This window comes from Eucalyptus grandis, chromosome 6, assembly GCF_016545825.1.
Source record: "Eucalyptus grandis isolate ANBG69807.140 chromosome 6, ASM1654582v1, whole genome shotgun sequence".
Lineage (NCBI taxonomy): Eukaryota > Viridiplantae > Streptophyta > Magnoliopsida > Myrtales > Myrtaceae > Eucalyptus > Eucalyptus grandis.
In genome coordinates this window covers 50264861-50284944 of record NC_052617.1, presented here as the reverse complement: position 1 = coordinate 50284944, position 20084 = coordinate 50264861, and the positions used below count along the sequence as shown (strand labels likewise).

Below are 20084 nucleotides of genomic sequence, written 5' to 3'. Positions count from 1 at the left end.
AGGAGCTTACCGTCATAATGTCCCTTAATAGCATATTGAAGGAAGTCATGTTCTTTCCATCTTTTCCTCCAACAAAATACCATTCAAAACAGCCATCTTCCTATGTACTTTCTCATTCATCTTTTGGAGCAGAAAATATTGTCGAAATTGAATATGTTTGACATATGATCCTCAAGCATAAAGAAATTTATTCATGTTTGACACAGTGCGTATTGTATATATTTTACATATGTCAACAGTCTGTCATTTCACCTAGGAATGCTTGTCACTCACTTATCTTGGCTGCATTTGCTTGCATGACAAAAGAGCAATCGACCAAGAGCCATATACAAATGTAGCATGACATTTAAAAGTCCGAACTGAATGGCTTGTAGGACTTGAGGTCGTGAACAAACCCAGCAACAGAGCCAGCGGCGGCAGCGACAGAGATGATAAGGCAAACCGCAGTTAGAATCTGGAAGAGCACCCATCTAATGCTCCACTTGGTTATGTTCGTCTGCTTAATGTAAATCTCAACCGGGAAATAGACCGTGAGGAGCCAAAAATTCAGTGCTCCAAGCAGCCCGATAATGTCGATGAAGAATGGGAGAAGCATGGCGATTATGGTGGTCACAATCACGAAGATTGTCCTCCAGACCAAGTGGAAGAAGTTGAGCTTGTATCGGCCAAGCCCAAAGATCGGGATTTCAATATCCCGTGTTATGAACTGGCTGTTTGGAAATTTCTTGACCGCCTTCTCCTCAACGAAGGTGAATAGGGGTTGGCAATAAACTTGTGTTAAAATATGATCCATTTTTGAAAGCACTGGAACTCACTAGACTTCTCATGCTTATGAATTAAGTATACTTAATGAAGAAGGAAGAAGTCGCAGCGCCACTTCTTAAACCGCCAGAAAAGAAAACTCTTGAAGAAACTACAAGCGTCTAAAGCAAGGGGCACACAATAAAATATTATTATAGTTTGTTGCTGGAGACTTCAAGAACACGAAGGAAAGGAAGGAAAGAAACTTGCGGCTGGCAATATTTTATTCTCACTGAAGACAGCAAGAAGAAGAGAATTCGCAGCCCACAATTATTGACTCCTTAGCCAAGAAGACATGCTGAAGTCAATGGCGGTGGAATTCAGGCGGTGGAGTCTAGTCGGTGGAACTTGTCTATAAATAGGCAAGAGTACTCAGCTTAGTAAACAGAACAACAACTAAAAAAAATGAGAGAGAACGTGAGATGAGAGAACCAAAAACTAGAAACTAAGAAACAGTCCTTCATTATCCTTTGTACCTCAAAAGTTCTTGAATAAAATTCAGTTTGTGCTTCCATTTATTTATTTCTCATTCCCTTGCCATATTTCATACACACTTGCACACACACACACGCTTCCGCAATATCCAACAACTTGGAACGCACCGATGAGGTGGGTCACAAGTGTGCCGTCAGCGATGCCGACCAAACTAGATGGTTTGTTGAAGCTGAACTCGGTGAGGAGGTCTCTGGGCACCGTGTTGCCGGAGACAGCGAAGCCTATACACCCGTATAACATGTAGACAAGGGTTGCAACTGCTATGCCAACTAGACTCGCCTTCTTCATCGTCCTTGATACAGATGGAGGAGACCGAATTGTGTCCTGGAGCATATACAAACTTATCATATCAACGATTTTAATTTCATTACATTATTAACCATCACATGTACTTTCTTCTGTCATGCATTTGAGAGGACAATGACTTATTCACCAGAATTTCAGGGATGACCAGGAAGTATCCATAGGCAAAGGCCATGACACCAAGCGCCTGAAACCACCCGCATAGCTCCTGTGTTGAGGTCACGGTGCTGGTGCTGATTCCAGTGAGACTTCCCCTAATTTTCCCCGTCTCTGAAGATTTAATGAACCAGAACAGAAAACCAAATGAGAACCTCATACTTCGACTAGGTTCTATCACCGACTGTGATAGTTCAGAAAGATAATTATAGCAGTTTAGCAAGAAAATAATTCAAGTACCTTTAATTTTGGCAATACCAAGGCCAACTTCAATGCTGGAGTAGCAAAGGGACATGCCAGCGGCAACACCAGACATCCACCCCAGATGATCTGAAGAGAGTATCTGAGAGAGGAGGATCTCAATGATGCCGACTGCAATCATGTAACGATTCCTTTTGATGGGGCACGGGTGCTCGACACCGTTCTTGTGAAAGCAAACGGACCTCTCGATATTCCTGCAATGACCTCAGGAGCCAACAAATTCAATCCAACTCGCGTCACTTTTGACACGGGTGAAATAACAATCACAAGAATTTTCACTGAAAATATACTCACGCCAGGCGAATAGAAGAAGCAATGGTGTAACTGACGGCAACCCCGAAGACGGTCACGGACTGAATCAGCGCACAAAGCTTGACTTTGAACCCACCTGGAGAATTTAATCAAAAGAGGAGAGTTTAGCATCAAACACAACATGATTGGACATGACTCAGACATTAGCATTGGAATATGAACGCGAACACGGATACAAATGTGACATACCGAGATTGGCGCTGACAGCATCCATGTAGGTGTAGTTGCGCCTGCCATTGATGGGGTGGAGCAGTAACAGGTGGCGAGGAGGGTGGAGGTGTAGTAAGTGACCAAGGCGAACAGGAGCATGACAGCCGGACCAGCAATCCAGCCGAGCTGCGCAGTGGCCCAAGCCAGGGACAGGACTCCGGAGCCAATCACTGCCGTGATTATGTGAGCGCTCGCTGTCCATACCGTCCCTGCATTCGTTCACGCACGAGCCACCATAAGTAACATTGTCACTAAAAAATTCTAAGTTCTCTTTTATCAGTAGTCTCTTAAAAAGGAAAATAGAAGGTTGTAAATTCACCCACGTTTATAAAATTACAACACGCGTCGATGCGAAATTTCACCGATGGTGTTTCATTAAAAAAAAAGCAAAGAATTCGTCTGCTTTCCTTGAAGAGTTTCTTAATGTCTGTGATTCTTTTCCCTGGTTTTGTGACGGCATTGACGCGACAGCAACGTTCCTAAAAGACGGGTGATTCCCTGAGGGTGTTCGTCCTCGTCTTTCCTAATGAGTCGTGAGAAGTCGTGGTAATCTACATCTCAGGAAAAAGTTTCCTATTTCGTTTCGGTCAAAGGAAATCGTTTCTTGAAAACAAAAACGAAGAAAAAAGAGAGGGACCTGTGCGTTTGAGACGACCGTCGTCGTCGAAGCATTTGGAGCCACCTTGCGGCGGGATATTAATGTGCTGGTTCTTCACGGCAGAGTTCACACCCATTTTCGAGATTAAACCGAAGCAAAGCTAGAAGAGCGTAGAGAATGTTCTTTTCCTCAAGCTGATTGGAAGATTAGAGAAGCTTCGATCTTTATGCGGCGGAACGAAATGGGTAGCTCTCTTCCTTCCGCTTCGACTCTCAAGTGGGGGAATTGTGTTGCTGAGAGAGAAAGAAGCCGAGAGAGCGAGGGAAGGAGAGAGAGCTGGATATGGGAAACTGAGAAGGAACGACAGAGAGAAAGAGAGAGAGAGAGTCGTGCGTTAAGAGTTGCAAAGAGAAGAATACATTGAGTAATGCAAGGAGGAATGAGGGAATGGTGGCTATATATAGAGGAGAAGGGATGCAGAGGGGAGAGAGAGAAAGAGAGAGAGAGAGAGATGTTAAGAAAAGGACAGCACCGAGGAAGTGAGGCCTTCACACGACACCGTGGGAGTGGTCAAACCTGCCGCATCCATTCTTAATCCCCCCCCCATAAATGATTAAAAAGAGAAAATCATTGCCGTTTGGGAGGTGGGCAGCGTGCCGCATCTCATTCTCGTCTTTACATCCTCCACGACCGAGGGGTGAGGAAAAGACAGCCTATCAGGAAATATAGATGGCATTTAATTTGGTACTTTATGAGAGTGAGAGTGAGGGAGAATCTTTGTTCTTTGTTTGATTTACTTTGTTTCCAAAATAATTTTTATTTTAAAGAAGTCTAGATGTGACCTATTTTCTCACTCGATTAGTGGAAACTGACAATAACCTAATATCTTGATTCAATATTAAAGGCCTGTTTGATAATCATTCTATTTTCAAGAATAATTTCTGCTTAGAAATAATTTTTTTATTTTATTTTGTTTCCTGAACAAGTTTTTGAGCATTTAAAAGCGTTTAGTAACTACACAAAATTTATATTTCCCAAAATAGAAAAAGAACATAAATGCATTTGATTAGCTGATGTTAGCAAACGGATTTTTGTTTTTGTTTTTCCAAAGAACAAAAAAAACAAAAATAGTCAAGAATTAGCTAGTTGCCAAACAGTTTTTAAAAGTATATTGATTTTTCCTCTATAACTAAATACTTTAATTAGTATATATTGCATATTTGATTCCATCCATAAATCGATTTTCTACCCTATGAGTTCAAGCCTGAAAAAGAATTGGAATTATTGTTGTTTGTCATATATTATGGAAGATCATATTGCGAGGCTCGTGATGCACCCAATCGTAGTAGACAAGGTTGAGTTCAAAAACTAGTTATCATTGAAAAGATGGAAATAGTTATGAATAAGATTGGGAAGGAAATCGAAATAATGAAAATTTAAATATTTTTCAATATTACAACAGTTCAATTAGGTCGGCAATGGTTGGGTGGAACTTGATCATTTGTTTTTCTTCATTTGTTTTACAAAAAATGAATGATTTGAAAAATATTTTCTTAAAAATAATTTCTTTTATCGCTTACAAATATGGATAAAGGAAAAAAATTATCATATGTTTAGATATAAATTGTTATTGATAATGAAAATATTTTTTATTTACTAATTATTTCAAGTGACCTAAACGATTATTTTTAAAAAAATATTTTTCGACTTATTTATATTCCAAGAAACAAATGGAGTTGTAATTAGGTGAAATTTTCGTTATGAAGTGCTAAAAGAGCCAGTAGCATACTCGTACCATCTCCTTCTCCGTCAACGGGAGCTTGTTCATGATTATCTTTCTAAAGCTCTGAAGATCCCATTAGGCAATAATAGAGATGTTTAAGACAATATGTATTGGTATTATTCCCAGTCGAACCCTGCACATTCCTCCTACTTTCAAATGCGAAAAAGTTGTGCTGCGTTTATTCCTGGATTAAGGTTAGTATCATGCTGCTGGGTGCCCGCTCGCACTCAACACAGAAGGGGTGCTTTTGATGTCGCTGTCTCCATCGATCCATGGAAGAATATGCTGGGATTAGATTGTGTTTATAACTGTAAGTTACACTCTTTTGTTATTTGGGTTTTGTTTTATTTTGTAATTCTTCTGAGACGATTTTGCTTCGAAACTTCCTATATTTTTTTTTTTTTTTTTTTCATGTTTGTTTAAATTCTCTTTCGAGGGGGAAAAAACGTATTCTCTAGTAATCTGATCGTATTTTGCTTTGCTTGTGGGTCTTTTTTTTTTTTTTTTTTTTTTTGCGGCTCGGGCATTTGCATGAATGTGAGTAGGAAGGAAGGAGCCAAATTGTCAAACCGAACTCGACATTGGCCAGACAAGTCATGTCCGAATTTCGCTTTTTTTAATGATGGAGATAACGATATTCCACGAGTCCAACTGCTGATCATGGAAGGCCCTATTTTGGCATTTGTACTTTGTCCCACTCTCATCCACCAGCTGGTGTCCACTCTCTTTCAGCAAACGATTTTTTGCCCATGAATGGATCTAGACAGTCCCCCCAGCCTCCTACCAACTCCTAGTGAAGACAACTCATCACTACCCTAATTAAGAAAAACATATCTAATTTGTTGAACCCCATCATCGACATTCAACTATGACTCTCTCAATCAAACGTGGTAGGACAATGATAAACGGGATCGAACTATCTTTTGAGTGAATTTTTGATCGGCTTATGTTTTGGACATTCATTACCTCATATGTGAGCTCGTTAATTCATGATACAATCTATTTATGTGACATAACAACACATACAAATGTATAGGTTTGATTTTGGCATACACATGATAAATCATGTCCTATATAAATTGTTTTGCTTAACCTGTTTAGTCGTCAAGTACATGTATTAACAAATCATTTGTTTCAAAACATCATAATTAAACACGTTTGAACACATTTAGTACTCACATTCAATTTTTTATCATTAAAAGATAAAAAATTAACAATATGTCAGAAAGAATAAAACATGTGTCTAGGGATACAAAAATCATTAACACAAAAATGAAATTTAATTCCATCGTTCATTTTAAATAAAATGTAAAGTAAAATTACTCATATTTTTAAAAATGTGTTATACGCATAAACATACCTTTTTAAACAAGTTATCACATACATTGTGTCATGTCAAGACCCGACATTTTAATCGTGTGTCATGTGGCTTGTTTTATTAAGTGTATTCACATCAATGAACTTTAACGCTTTTATTAGATGTGCTAAACGATACGAGCGATTATTTTTTAGATAAATATTTTTCAAATCATTCATTTTTTGTGAAACAAACGAATCATAAACATTGTCGAACGTGTTTTCACAGCACCATCATCAAGTCAATACAAAGCGCACTTTTGGGGTCCTTTTGTTTCTTTCGGATATGTTTTCCATGTTTACGCTCCCCGTAAACATCTTGTAGCACTGGTCGAACCATCGCGGAGGCTAAGTTTGAATGATTCCCCTAGAAACTCTTATCTGATGGGAAGAATAATGTTCACATATATCAACTCCTACCATTTCGTTCACCTTTAATTAGGTGTAATCATATATTTCCGCTAGAAATATATTTCGGAAGAAAAGAAAAACAACATATTGCACGCAACGTTTAGGGGCGAGATCAGCCCATCAATTACCATGTATGAAAAATTGTTCAAAAAATTTGAAATTTATTGCAATTTAACCAATTTAGTCAATTTTTTTTAAAATTTTGTCAATTGAGTTTTAAACATTTTTCACATTTTATCAATTGAGTCCATTCGGTCAATTTTGATTAAAATTTCCTAACGTGAGTTCCCTCCGTTATGGAATAATCTTTAATATTATTATAAAAATATTTTTGAAAAAGAAAAGAAAAGAAAAACAACATATTGCACTCGAAATTCGGGGGAGAGATCAGCCCATCTGTCGCAAAGCGAGGCCGCTTGAGGCAAAAGTTGCTTTTTATCTTTTGGACGTGGGATGATACTTGCTACGTCCTTATCTGAGTGTATGACATTTATGCTTTCTGCTCGAAGAAGAAACAAGCAAGAGGAATTGGAACCACTTTTGATGGTTTAGATCGGATAGCTTGTCTAAGAAAATCGACGAAGATATATGTCCTTGGAAAGAAATTCCCTCTAATCGCTCGAAGATGAGGAAAAAGGGATGGGATCAAGCCGAAAAGGAATAAGGAAAGATGCATGAGAAAAGGACTGCAAAATGCTCATTGTGGACTTATCTCCTTTTCTTCGTGAATTTTCTCAAAGACGTATCATGTTATGAACTTTATAGTGATGGAGAATGGACAAATTCTTTGCTGCACCAAGTATATGTGAGCCCAATTCATATGCACCATCAGATGAGATGACTTTCACACTGGATCCATTTATATAATGGCAGATACAAATTAAATTGAGAGAATGTGGCTACAAATAATGGGAATTGGGGGGAGAGAGAGAGAGCTCGAGAGGATGTGGCTACAAATGACGGGAATTGGGGGGAGAGAGAGAGCTCGAGAGGATGTGGCTACAAATAATGGGAATTGGGAGGGAGGGAGAGAGAGCTCGACTTGAGGTTGTACCAAAGCAATTCTGACTTCATGGTATTAGATTCATTCACAGGAATTAAAACAAAGATGAGACATCACCAGGTTGTTGAGTTCATTGGTAGATCTATGACCCCGAGTATTTGCTTAGATCACAAGAAACTCTACCTTATAATAGACTGGGTTTATTTGCAAAATTAATTCGAGATTTGTGTGACCAAATTTATGTCAGATGACAACACACTTCTATTATGCTCATTGCTTCCGCCAGAAGATTTTACCGCTCCGCTATGAAAAACAAATTTTCTCCATGCCGATAGATTTCTCAAGCAGTCAGTAAAAGTCTAAAAAAAACTGTTGATAAGGAAAAGTTACCGATTGCCTCATTATCCAATAATCTTGTTGGTTATTATCAAGAGCTTTATGAAATTATTAATCATTTTAACAATTTGCAATTTATGAAATTTCTTATCTTTAATTAACTTTCATTTGTCTTTCTTATTAACGCCTTAAACTTACCAACTTCTATATAAACTCACTAATCTTTATATGAGTGACTTAACAACTCTTTTTCAATAAATTGTTTAACTAGTTTTAGGGTACTAACTCTTATTTGAGGTACTTACTAGTGTTTATTTTGTTTAATTTATCAACCTTTTTTTTTTTTTTCTATTATTTACTAACTTCTATTTTTCTCTCTTACATGTGTCTCACATTTATCAACTCTTATGTGAATTTTTAGGGAAAATTACCAAATAAGTCTTAAACTTATTATAGTTGTGCTAATTTAGTTCTAAATTTATTTTTTTGGCCAATTAAGTCCTAAACTTCTTGCAATTATGCCTATTCAATCCATCAAGCCAAATTTGGCTGGTCGGCGTCGATGTTGATGTTAGCCGACACTGGCAAATGCTAATGTGAATAATTTTGATAATATTTTTTTCAAATTTTTTATTAATTTTATTTTATAAATTTTTTATTTATTTTATTTTATAAATTTTATTTTTCCCTTTTTCATTTCCTCTTTCCTTTTTTCCTCTAGCCATTCGCCGAACAGAGGCAATTGGCTAGAGGCGAGGGCCAGTTGTCGAATTGAGGCGACCTCGTCGGCTAGTAGCGAGGCTTGAATTGCCGTCGCCAAATCCAACAAGGAATTGCTTACCATTGGCTAGGCGAGCTTGCTCTTGCCTAGTCACAACGAGGTGAGCCTCACCACTGGCTGATGAGGTTGCCTCAGTTCGGTGACTGGCCAGAGGAAGAAGAAGGAAGGAGGAAAAAGAGAGAGAAAGAAAAACAAAGAATTAATAAGAAGAATTCAAAAAAATAAAATATTATTGACAAAATTGTCCACGTTAGCATCGGCAAACATTCACGTCAATGCTGACTAGCCAAATTAGGCAGAATGGACTAAATTGGCACAATTGTAAAAATTTTAAAACTCAATTGACTAAGAATATAAGTTTATGATTGACTTGGTACAATTGTAATAGGTTTATGACTTTTTTTTGGTAATTCTCCCGAATTTTTCAACCTCTTTTTTGTTTGAGTTACCATTTTCTCTCCCACTAGGTCACGAACTAGTTTTTATTTACTAAGTTTCATTTGAATTGCTTACCAATTAAACAAAAACTCATTGGAAAATAGAATAAAGAAGTAATTAAAAAATCAAATGAAAGTTGGTAATTCAATATTAATTAATAACTAATCATTGACAAGTTGATAAATCATTTAAATTAATTTTTTTTTTTTATATAAGAGTTGATAAATTTCAAGTGCAATTAGAAAAGATAAATCAAATTTGACAACGATAAAAAAACTTAGTAACTAAAGAAAAATAGATTTGATAACCAGCTTAAGTGATAATTTGCTAACCCAGATTAGTTGGTAAGATAATCAGATAAAACATAGTAATTCACTTAAATCAAGGCTGATAATTTCTTTGAAAAGTTGGTAAATTTAAGGCATTGTTTATATATATATATATATAGACATATATATAAAAGTCTTTTAATATATCAAAATAGACTAAAATTTCTCAATATTTCTTCCGCATTCTTATTTCCAACTCTATTATATAAAGTCATGGAGTCGTTGGAGTGCCCCGTATGCCTTGCCGTATATGACAATGACGGCGCCATTTTTTAAGTTAATTTTATGGAGCAAAGGTCAATTCAATAGCACGTAGTTTTTATTTTTGACCGAGACGTAAACCTCGAGAGAGGCTAGCCTAGGATTCCAATATCAGGACCCCTTGCTTCAGACACCTTAGCAACAAAAAGATTCAAACCCTCGACCTTTGTGACGAGGAAGAGAACTCATATCAATTGCACTGTCCGCATCCTCTGTTCATTTTAACTTTTTGTATATTTATTTATTTCTCATATTTGCGACAATTTTTTTATTACAAAAAATTATAAATTAATACATCCATGAAAAATTTAACATAAATTAATTTTTTATCTATTAAAAAATCTAAAATTAATATATTTATAATAAATATACCCTATGTTAATTTTATCATAAAAAATCACGATATGCCTGTCAATTGTTATGTGTTATCGAATTATAGTAAAGTTTAATGTAAACTAACGGATGATAAATTTATTATAGATATATTAATTTAAAATCTTTTTTTTTATCAATTTTATGATTTTTATGATGTTAACTATTTTCTCTTTTTGTCTAAAGCAGGAGCACGGACTCCGGAGGTGCTGCTCTATTTCCAACCTCCTATTTTCTGCTGGTGATTGGAAATTTTCGGATTCCGATTCTAAAGCCATCTCCCGCCGTCCGTTGCCCACACGCAACCGGAACTTATGAATGTGCACGCGAGGTATCTTATTTCCATCTCGCCCTGCCGACATGCGCGTGGGCAACGGATTCCAATCCTAAAAAGCCTTCGTCCCTTGTTCAATTTGAATATCTTCAATTGGACCGCCCGGAAGAATCTCGCCATGAAATGGGTGCGGCTCTTTTACACCTACCTGTGCATCCCACGTCAAATTAAACATGGGAGAATCTCGCTATAAAATGGGTGTGGCTGCTTTACACCGACAAGCGCGTGCCACGTCCAATTAAATATGTATTAATACCTTGAAAAATCTAAACTGATACACGTATGATAAATTTATCTTAAATTATTTTTTTAATCATGAAAAATCTCAAATTGATACACTTGTGATAAATATTAAAAAAAAACTCAAAATTGGTATACTTATGATAAATTTACCAAAAACCCCCAAAATAGTACATTTATAACAAATATATCATCAATTAAATTAGATTAATTCCACAAAAACTCACAAAAATTATATAATTGTGACATAAAAAAGAATCAAATCCAAAACTAGTTTACTAGTCAAATATTACGTGTTATTAAACTTAGCAATTTGATATTAAAATTTAACGGACACCAACAAAAGATAAATTTGTCTCATTTGTATCAATTTGGGGTAAATCTGTCTAAGATGTCTTAGTTTGGGGTTTTTTATGGTCAAAAAATTAGTTTGTGATAAATTTATTACATATATATCAGTTTGGAATTTTCCAGGGTATACCCATTAAACAACTGTAGATTTATAAAGATGATAATTAAATTAACTTAAATCGAATTGAATCACTGCATCATGTCATCGTCCGGTAACATTCTATTCTATCTTCACTAGAAAGTTACTATAGCTATTTCATATTTACACAGTCTCGTTCTAATTATAAGCTTGAGTTTGTTGGTAGGACCTTGCTAACAGTTAGTATGTATTTTTTCCGTTCTCTCTCGCAAGTTATGCTGACCATCCTGACGAATGTTTATAAATCTTTCATGAAATTAACTTAGATAGGTATCGAAGATATGCTATTATTCAAAAGCGTTAAAGCTTTGAACAGGGGTCAAAGCGTCCTCATATCATTCAAATCCAAGTAACCGCATAAGAGTTCTCCGAGCCGATAAAACTGAGCGGTGCATTCCTTCTTTCCACCTATATCTATGTTAAGTCCTCTAATTCAACTATCGTACTCTCGAGGAAATTATCATAGCATAAATTTTTTTGTAACGCAGTAAAATTGATAAGGATCAAGATCACAATTTATGTACGAGACATTTATGTTTAGGAATAGCATTTTCATATCGAATGAAGCAGGGGTGGGCTTCGAGCTTCATTTAAATAAGCTTGATAGACATCCCGGCATGTGAGATCAGCTAGATTTCAGAGGTAACGAGCCTTAAACTAGTTTGAATTTTCAAGATCATTCCACGCGAGTCGTGTCTCTATAGGAATTCCGGCTACTCTTTCCCGTTGATAGGGAGCGTAAACTTGGAAAACATCCTCGAAAGAAACAAAAGGAGCCCAAAAGGGAGCTTTGTATTGACTTTACTTTTTGATGGTGCAATCAACACGATTACAAAGGTCGTGAATGCGAAAATACGTGCGACAACATTTAAGATCCGAAGCCTTTTCTTTCCATAGAATACTTAGAAGTTTCTTTGTTAATTGATTAGGCAGGGACCCCTCGGTGCGGCAGGAGACACCTCAAATATATTTTTCAAGAGTCATATTTCTTATCTATAAAAAAAGAAAAGAAAAAGTTGAACACTCTTGCTATAGAAGCAAGGATGGAAAGGGCGACGATGCCGCGACGATGCCGCACTAGCGTGCCAGAAGCCTGAAGTTACTTCAATGTTAAAGTCGAAATGGGGGTATGACGCGAATATGCCGAACCCAATCATGACATATTTAATAAACGCGTTAAAACTTCCACGGTTAGAACCCGCTTAATAAAGCGAGTCATACGACACACACAACTGACATGAATATGTCTAATTTGCACATGACATATCTAATAAGTGCATTAAAACTTCTTCAATATGCCACGTGGGAGAGAAAAATTAATTGAAAAATACCACATCAACATTTTCTATTAGACAAATTGACGATATTCATGGAAGAACTTGATTGCACAAATCTAACAAGTTTTAAGACTCAAATATACTTTTTTAACAAGTTTTTAGATTTTTAGTGCACTTATCATTATATTTTACTATTTATTCTTTTTGACATATGGTTATGAGGTTTAAGGATAAAAAAAGCCTTTGAATATGAAATTTAATGTGTTAAAACATATTTGATTATTTCATATTAAAACATTTGATTCGTTAACACGATAACTTAAATGCATCGACTTGATGTCTAAGCGGTTAGGCACACCAACTCTTCTATGTTTATGCCAAATTCAAACCTATATAATTGTTAGGATTCACGTACAATTACTAAAACTCATAGGGAAGAAAATCGATTTATGGATGTAATCAAATATGCAATATATACTAATAAAAGTATTCAGTTATAGGGGAAAAAATCGATATACTTTTAGGATTTAACTTTTTTTGTTTTTTTGTTCACCAAAACAAAAAATCAGTTTAGTAACATTAGCTAATCAATTTTGAGAATAAAATTTTATGCATTCACCAAACATCTTCAAATGTTTAGAAACTTGTTCAGAGAATAGAATAAAAAAATATATTTCTAAGCAGAAATTGTTTTGAAGAACAAAGAGTGATTACCGAGTCAAATCAAAATATTGGGTTATTGTTGGTTTCTAATCACCGAGTGACAAAATAGGTCACATCTAGACTTTTCTAAAAAAAAAAATTGTAAAGAAAGTAAATCAAACAAAGAATAGAGATTCATTCCGTTCGTTTCGCGGAAAATAAATTTCGGGAAAACGTTTTCCAGATTTTCTGGCGTTCATTTCATGGAAAATGAATTCCTTAGGGAAAATATTTTCCATAAAAGGAAAAAAGTTTTCTAAATTTTGGGAAAATGTTTTCATTTTTGAAAAGTGAAAAACATTTTCCTCACTTAGTCTCCCTTATCTCACACTTCTACAAATCCTCACTTCCTCCCCTTTCTTCTTCTTCTTTTCTTTTTTTATTCGAATTATTTTTTTAATTTCTTTTTGTATTGTAATTCAAATTATTTTTAATTTTCTGTTTTTTTCTTTTTCTTTTCTTTGTTTCCCATCTTATTTTTTTGGCTAGTCATCGATCGTCGGCAAACCTCGAGCTCATTGATCTCGAGCTCACGCTTGTTGATTTAGTGAGCCTCGAGCTCGACACTTGCGCTCGCTAATCTGGAGAGCGGCAAGCCTTGTGCTCATCTGCAAGCTCGAGGCTCACTAGTGGCCGGTCATTGGCCATCACCATGGACGGCGACTGGCCAAGAAAGAAGGAGATGGAAAACAAAGATTTTCCTTACCAAATAGCGAAAAATATTTTCCACTTCATTTTTAGGTTTCATCCGAATACCATAAAATAATTACATTTTCCTGGAAAATGAATTTCTGGAAGAAATTTTTGAGACAAGAATTAGAAACATATGAAGTAAACCTAGCCAAATGACATGAATAAGCCATATCAAATTGGGTGCAATCGCTCCACGTAACTTCAATAGTGATTTTATTATTTTTTTGGAAACCAAAAAAATATTTGTTTCCAAAAAAATATTTGTATAATAATGTTAAAAATATTCTTTTTGCAATAGATGGGTGGATCTCTCCCCTGAATTTCTTGTGTAATATGTTGTTTTTCTTTTCTTTCAAAAATATTTTTTTTATGATAATATTAAAAATTATCAACATTAGTGTTGACCTTACCATAAAGACAACTATCGCTCACATTATCAAATGCCGAGCAAAATTGGCTGGATGAATTCAATTGACAAATGTGAAAATGTTTGGGACTTAATTGACAAAATTGAAAAATTAGAATTGAATTGGTCAAAGTTTAATAGGTTTAGAACTTTTTTTACAATTTTCCATACTTGGTGACTAAGGGCCTGTTTGTTAAAAAGAGTTTATGTTCCCCAAAACAAAAATTTCTATTCTTTTGTACCAAGGAATAAAAAAAGAACATAAACGTGTTTGGAAAATTTTTTATTCCCGGGAACAGATTTGGAATAAAAATAATAAGTAGAAAAAAGTAGCTTCTTCTTCTTGAGAACAATTTTGAGAAATAATTTTCTCTCTCTTCTTTTTCTTCCTCTATTTTCTTTCATTATTCTTCCTTTTAGCCGGTTGCCGGCCTCGGCCATTGCCAGCGACGCCAAGCCTCGCCGGTGGCTGGGCAAGCTCGAGCTCGCCCAACCAAGGCAAGGCTGAGCTCGTGCCGCTTGGGTGAGCTCGAGCCTTGCCGGTGGCTTGGTGAGGCTCGCCTGGCCACCGAGGCCACTAGCGAGGCTTGACCTCACCTAGATCTAGCGAGGCTCAGTGAGCTTGCCGGACCTCGCCCAGCCAATCGCCAATCGCCGTCGTGGCCGGCGACCAGCCACAAAGGAGGAAGAAGGAAAAAAGAAGAAAAAAGAAAAAAATAATAAAAACATTGAAAATTTTTAAAAAACAACAAAATTATACAAGTTTACCAAATACATTTCTATTCCCGGAATAGAAATTTTTGTAGTTATCAAGCGCGTTCTTATATTAAAAATATTAAAAAATTCTAAAAAAGAAGTTCACCAACAATCCATCAAGCCAATGGTTTGCTTTCTGGAAATTTTTATATATTATCTTTTCCCATAAATCCATCACGAAACATTTCGCATCTTAAGGTATCATGCTTTAGAGGAAATAAGGGATAAGTACACTAATGGTGCCATAAGTTGAGTACAACGCTCACTTTAGTGCCAAAAGTTTCCGCCGGATCACTTAAGTGCCAAATCGGAGAAAAAACGATCACTTTGGTGTCACCGGTGAGAAATTCCGGCAAAAATGATTACGTGGCATTTATATTTAAAAAAAAAAAAAATCGACAGCTCTTAATATTGTCCACGATAGATGGCATAAAACGACGTTGTTTCCTTTTCTTCGTAAGAAACGACGTCGTTTTACCATTCCACGTGGATTACCTACAAAATGGTCGTCGTATAGTGGATTCAATATAGTAAAAAACGACGTGGGCCAAAAACGGTGTTCGTATAGGGTTCTCGCTCGACGCCGCTAACCGTAGCTCGATGACCCACCGTTGTTCACTTGCCCGCCGTCGCTCGGCCACTGCTGTAGTTGCGCCGTCGTTCACTGGCTACGTCCTCAACTCTCACTCACTTAGGTTTGTCATGTTCTATACGTGGATCAATCTACTGAAAAATTTAGGGTTCCGATGGGCAAGTTAGGGCATGGAGGGAAAATTGAGGGCTCGGCTCAGGGGAAAAGTCATGGGGAAAGTCGTGGGGACTAAATAGAAAATTTGAGGGTTTTGTCATTCGTTCCCTTTCTTTTGTGGGACTGATTAGAAAAATAGGGCGCGGAGGGGAAAATGGGGCTCGACTTGGGGGAAACAGTGGTGGGACCGAATTTATTTAATTAATTGGACTGCTTTTGTGGGGGAAACAGGGGGACCGAATGTGATTGAATTGAAAAATGGGTGGTGGGACCTCACTTTGTTTATTCAATTCGGTTTCTTTTGTTTTTGTAAAAGCACTGAATTGGGAAGATTAGTTGCATTTGATTCTTGACAACAAAATGATAAAGACCTCCATGTGAAGTTGTTGATTCTGTCATGTGGTCCCAACAAGTAATGACATTTGTTTTTTTTTTTTTTTTTCATTGGGTGCAGTATCGACATGGACGTGAATCAGGTAAGCATCATTGTTTGCTATGGTGGAGAGTTTCTTATTAGCACCGATGATTGGGAATATACTAGTGTAAATGAATGTACTATTTATGTCAATATTCGGAAGCCGTCATTTATTAATTTTTGAAGGATTTGGTGTATTTTTTACGATGCAAAATGCAAAAACTATATTACTGTGTTCCTGGGAAGGAATTGAATGATGGGTTGAGATTTTTTAATGACCATAATGGTATTAAGAATATCATTTACTATTATCTTTACGGCGAAGAAGCTAAGGTATATGTTGAATATTATAGTGATAGTGAGGATGAGGATGATGATGAGGATGGTGAGGATGAGGATGAGGATGGGGATGAGCAGACCACTACTGAAAGAGAAGAAGTGAGGAATCCTATTCAAGCAAGTAAGCAGGTCAGGGATGAAAGGGAGAGAACTCACATTGATAAAGATGAACAAACAGTGACATGTTCTGAAAGCTTGGGTAAAGATTTGGGTAAAGATTTGGGCAATGAGGACTTCATTGGATTAGAATGAGAAATTGCTTTATCTAGTGAATCAAAAGATGAATATTTTGCTTCAATAAATTTCCCAAGTGATGAAGATGATGATGAACTCGCACAATCAAGACAAAAGCAAAGGGAATTTTTGAGAAAAAAACTTGCACCTTCAGCAAAGAGGCCCGAGCCAGTAAATGGGGATGGAGTTCCAGCATAAGGTAATAGAAGTGAAGATGAAGAAAGCTACGGCGATGAAATTGCTGGTTCGGAGAATGAGCTTGACAATGATGATGAAGAACTTGCTCGTCAAATAAAAAGTAAGTACCCTTACTATGATTCGACTGTTAATAAATATATTTTGTCTGTAGGCATGACGATGCTAAACAGTTCAAGGAAGCCGTTGTGAAGAACTCCATTGGTGAACAGAGGAGTGTTAAATTTATTAGAAACATGAAGGAATTTGTGAGAGCTAAGTGCTCACAACCCAATTGTCCATGAAAGCTCTATGGTGCACTAAATAAGAATGGGTCATTCTAGATTAGATCTTTGTAGGAGTAACATACTTGTCCAATTATTTTTAACAATAAAAGGATAATGAGTGTGTGGTTATCGAAACATTTTTTCAACACTATCAAAGCAATGCCCGTGATCAAGAGTCCTTAATTTTAAGAGTTAGTGAAAGAGCAAGTAGGGGTTAATGTGTCGAGAAATCAATGCAAGAGAGCTAAGATGAGGGTGATGAAAATACTGATGGGTGGGGTATAAGGAAGAATATGCGCAAGTATGGGACTATGCTGGCGAATGCATGTTTCTTGGCTGTAGGGTGTATGTAGAGGTTGTGGAGAGGCCACTCCCTGATCTTAGGCCTAGATTTGATAGATTTTATGTATGTTTTGATGCATGCAAACAAGGTTTCTTGGCTGGTTGTAGAAGCAGTTCTAGCATATTTGATAGATTGGATGGATGTTTTCTAAAGGGTTTGTGTAAGGGGGAGTTGTTGGTTGCTGTTGGGAGAGATGCCAATAATCACATGTTTTCGATAGCTTGGGCGGTGGTGAAGATAGAGAACAAGGATATTTGGTCCTGGTTTCTTAAAAATTTAATGGCTGACCTTGAGATAACCGATGGGGAAGGATGGGCATTCATGAGCGACCAATAGAATGTAATTTCATTATCAATTAATTCACTCCATTTTAATATTAATCATTTGCATATTTTTCTTGACTTGTATTTATTGGTTTGAATTTTTGTAGGGACTTATTCCTGCATTGGCTGAGTTGATGCCACATGCTGAACATAGAATGTGCGCGAGGCATATATATGCAAACTAGTCAAGGAACTTCAAATGAGATAAGCTCCAGAAGCAGTTCTAGCAGATAGCAAAGAGTACCAACATGGCTGATTTCAAATTAGCCAAATAAGGATTGTTGCAACTGACAAAGGAAGGTTTTAATACACTCTTCCAGACAGAAGCTAAGCACTAGTGTCAAGCCTTTTTTAGCAAAGAGTTTAAATGCAATATCATTGATAACAACCTCAGTGAAGCTTTCAATGGCAGAATTTTAGAGACCAGGTGCAAACCAATTATCAGCATGCTTGATAATATTTGAGTGATGGTGATGACTAGACTGCATAGGCAAAGAGATGAGGCTACGAAATGGACTAGAGACTGTGGCCTTAGGATTATGAAGAGATTGGATGCAAACATTGCTGTTAGTAGGTTCTTCCATCCATTTTGGAATGGAGATAATAAATATGAGATTATTCAAAATCAGGATAAGTATGTTGTTAACCTGGATAGAATAAAGTGTTCATGCCAAGTCTGGCAACTGAATGGAATTTCCTGTGCCCATGCAATTTATGTTATTCAGATTAAGCAAGAAAACCCAGATAATTACCTATATAATTAGTACAAAAAAAGCTCATACCATGTTTCATACAAATTCATGATGCAGCCTATCAGAAGTAGCAAATTTTGGAAGCCAACAAATCATGAAAGCCCTCCACCTTTGCCGCTGAAAAAGGAAATTGGAAGGCAAAAAAAAAAAAAAAAAATGCAGCAGGAAGAGACATCAAGTCAGAAGATGAGTAGGACTGGCTCAAAGATGAAATGCTTATATTGCTGCAAGGAATGCCACAATAAAAAAGGTTGTGAGCTGAAAATGCAGCATCAATAGCAAGATGTAATGGTTGAAAGTAGGATAGAATGCCCTATTGAAGAGCTTCTTGTTGGGCCTAGTGAAGGTAGGATAGAAGGCCCTGCAGTAGTGCCTACCGAAGGGCAAACAGAAAGCCCTACTGTAAGATAAGTATCATCTTTACCTTAGTAACTTCACATTTCCTATTCGATAGAGTTTGATGGTTGACCATGTGTACTGGCTTCTCTTGTACTTTTCCTCTATCATGCACTTGTAATTTGATAAGTTCTCTCCATTTGTTTCCACCATGAAAATGAGTAGATGTCTCATTATTTATTATAGTTGGTCATGATCTTGATATAGTACATTGTTGTAAGGCTTTCTAAAGGGCCAGAAAAATGCCATGTTGTAGGCTCAAGTATAGGGACAGAGATTGAAATAGGTAGGACATCAACAACAACTGAGTCCACCGTTGAGCAAACGAGAAGAAAAAAAGTTCATGTAAGTTGTACATCGCTGTGTTTGTCTTTTATGAGCTGAATTTTAAATTTGTTATGTGTTTTTCAGGTGAGAAGACGAGCAATTGCACAAGTTGCAGAGGCTGCTCCCCCATCTGTTGTTGCTGAAAATGATGCACCACAGCGAACAAGAGGGGCTATTGGAAAAAGATTAAGATAATATGGTTATGAGATTTACACAGATGAACGAATTGGAATGACTATTTTGAATGTAAGATTTGTAGGCCTTATGCATTCAATTTATTGTACTTCAATTTATTTGGTTGACAATATCACTATATTCTTATAGCCTGGGAGAACTTCGAATGTACTTCTCTTTCAAGGTAGGCCAACTCAAGAATCAAGGGCACAACCAAAGAAAAGTGCTCCAAAGAAGAAGATAGTGGGAATAGCTGCAAAACAGCCATCCAAACATAACTCATCACCAGTTCCATCTCAACCAATGATTGGGCACGATAGTGATGATATGGATCAACACATGACACGTGCTAGAACAAGAATAGCCACCGTCAAAAACAAGGAAAATGAGGTGATAGAACGCCTAGTTAAAGAACCTGCACATCTAGTTTGAAAGAGTGCTCGGATTATTAATCAATTCAAAGCCCCA

The 20084-nt window shown here is 36.6% G+C and overlaps 2 protein-coding genes and 1 non-coding gene across 3 annotated transcripts; all 3 read right to left on the bottom strand.

The window, feature by feature from the left end:
• Nucleotides 1-165: 165 nt before the first annotated feature.
• LOC104431685 (amino acid permease 3-like) lies at nt 166-805 on the bottom strand. The gene has a single exon (XM_010044275.2). It carries the CDS (start codon nt 791-793, stop codon nt 347-349), a length of 447 nt encoding a protein of 148 aa, XP_010042577.1. The 5' UTR covers nt 794-805; the 3' UTR covers nt 166-346.
• A 515-nt stretch (nt 806-1320) lies between these two features.
• On the bottom strand, nt 1321-2137 carry LOC104431684 (amino acid permease 3-like). Its single transcript, XM_039314651.1, has 3 exons — nt 1996-2137; nt 1730-1869; nt 1321-1620 (listed from the first exon to the last, which is right to left on the bottom strand). Exons 1-3 carry the CDS (start codon nt 2135-2137, stop codon nt 1321-1323), a joined length of 582 nt encoding a protein of 193 aa, XP_039170585.1.
• A 96-nt stretch (nt 2138-2233) lies between these two features.
• LOC104429883 lies at nt 2234-3551 on the bottom strand. Its single transcript, XR_005552086.1, has 3 exons — nt 3176-3551; nt 2518-2747; nt 2234-2404 (listed from the first exon to the last, which is right to left on the bottom strand). It is a non-coding gene; the product is annotated as an amino acid permease 2 (transcript).
• Nucleotides 3552-20084: the final 16533 nt, after the last annotated feature.

What these genes read in the sequence shown, in the direction of transcription:
- LOC104431685 (XM_010044275.2), bottom strand. Translation starts at nt 793, where the DNA reads ATGGATCATATTTTAACACAAGTTTATTGCCAACCCCTATTCACCTTC.
- LOC104431684 (XM_039314651.1), bottom strand. Translation starts at nt 2,137, where the DNA reads ATGATTGCAGTCGGCATCATTGAGATCCTCCTCTCTCAGATACTCTCT. An exon ending in TGGTATTGCCAAAATTAAAG is followed by an intron (nt 1,870 to 1,995) that starts GTACTTGAATTA and finishes TTAAATCTTCAG; the next exon opens with AGACGGGGAAAATTAGGGGA. An exon ending in TGGTCATCCCTGAAATTCTG is followed by an intron (nt 1,621 to 1,729) that starts GTGAATAAGTCA and finishes TATATGCTCCAG; the next exon opens with GACACAATTCGGTCTCCTCC.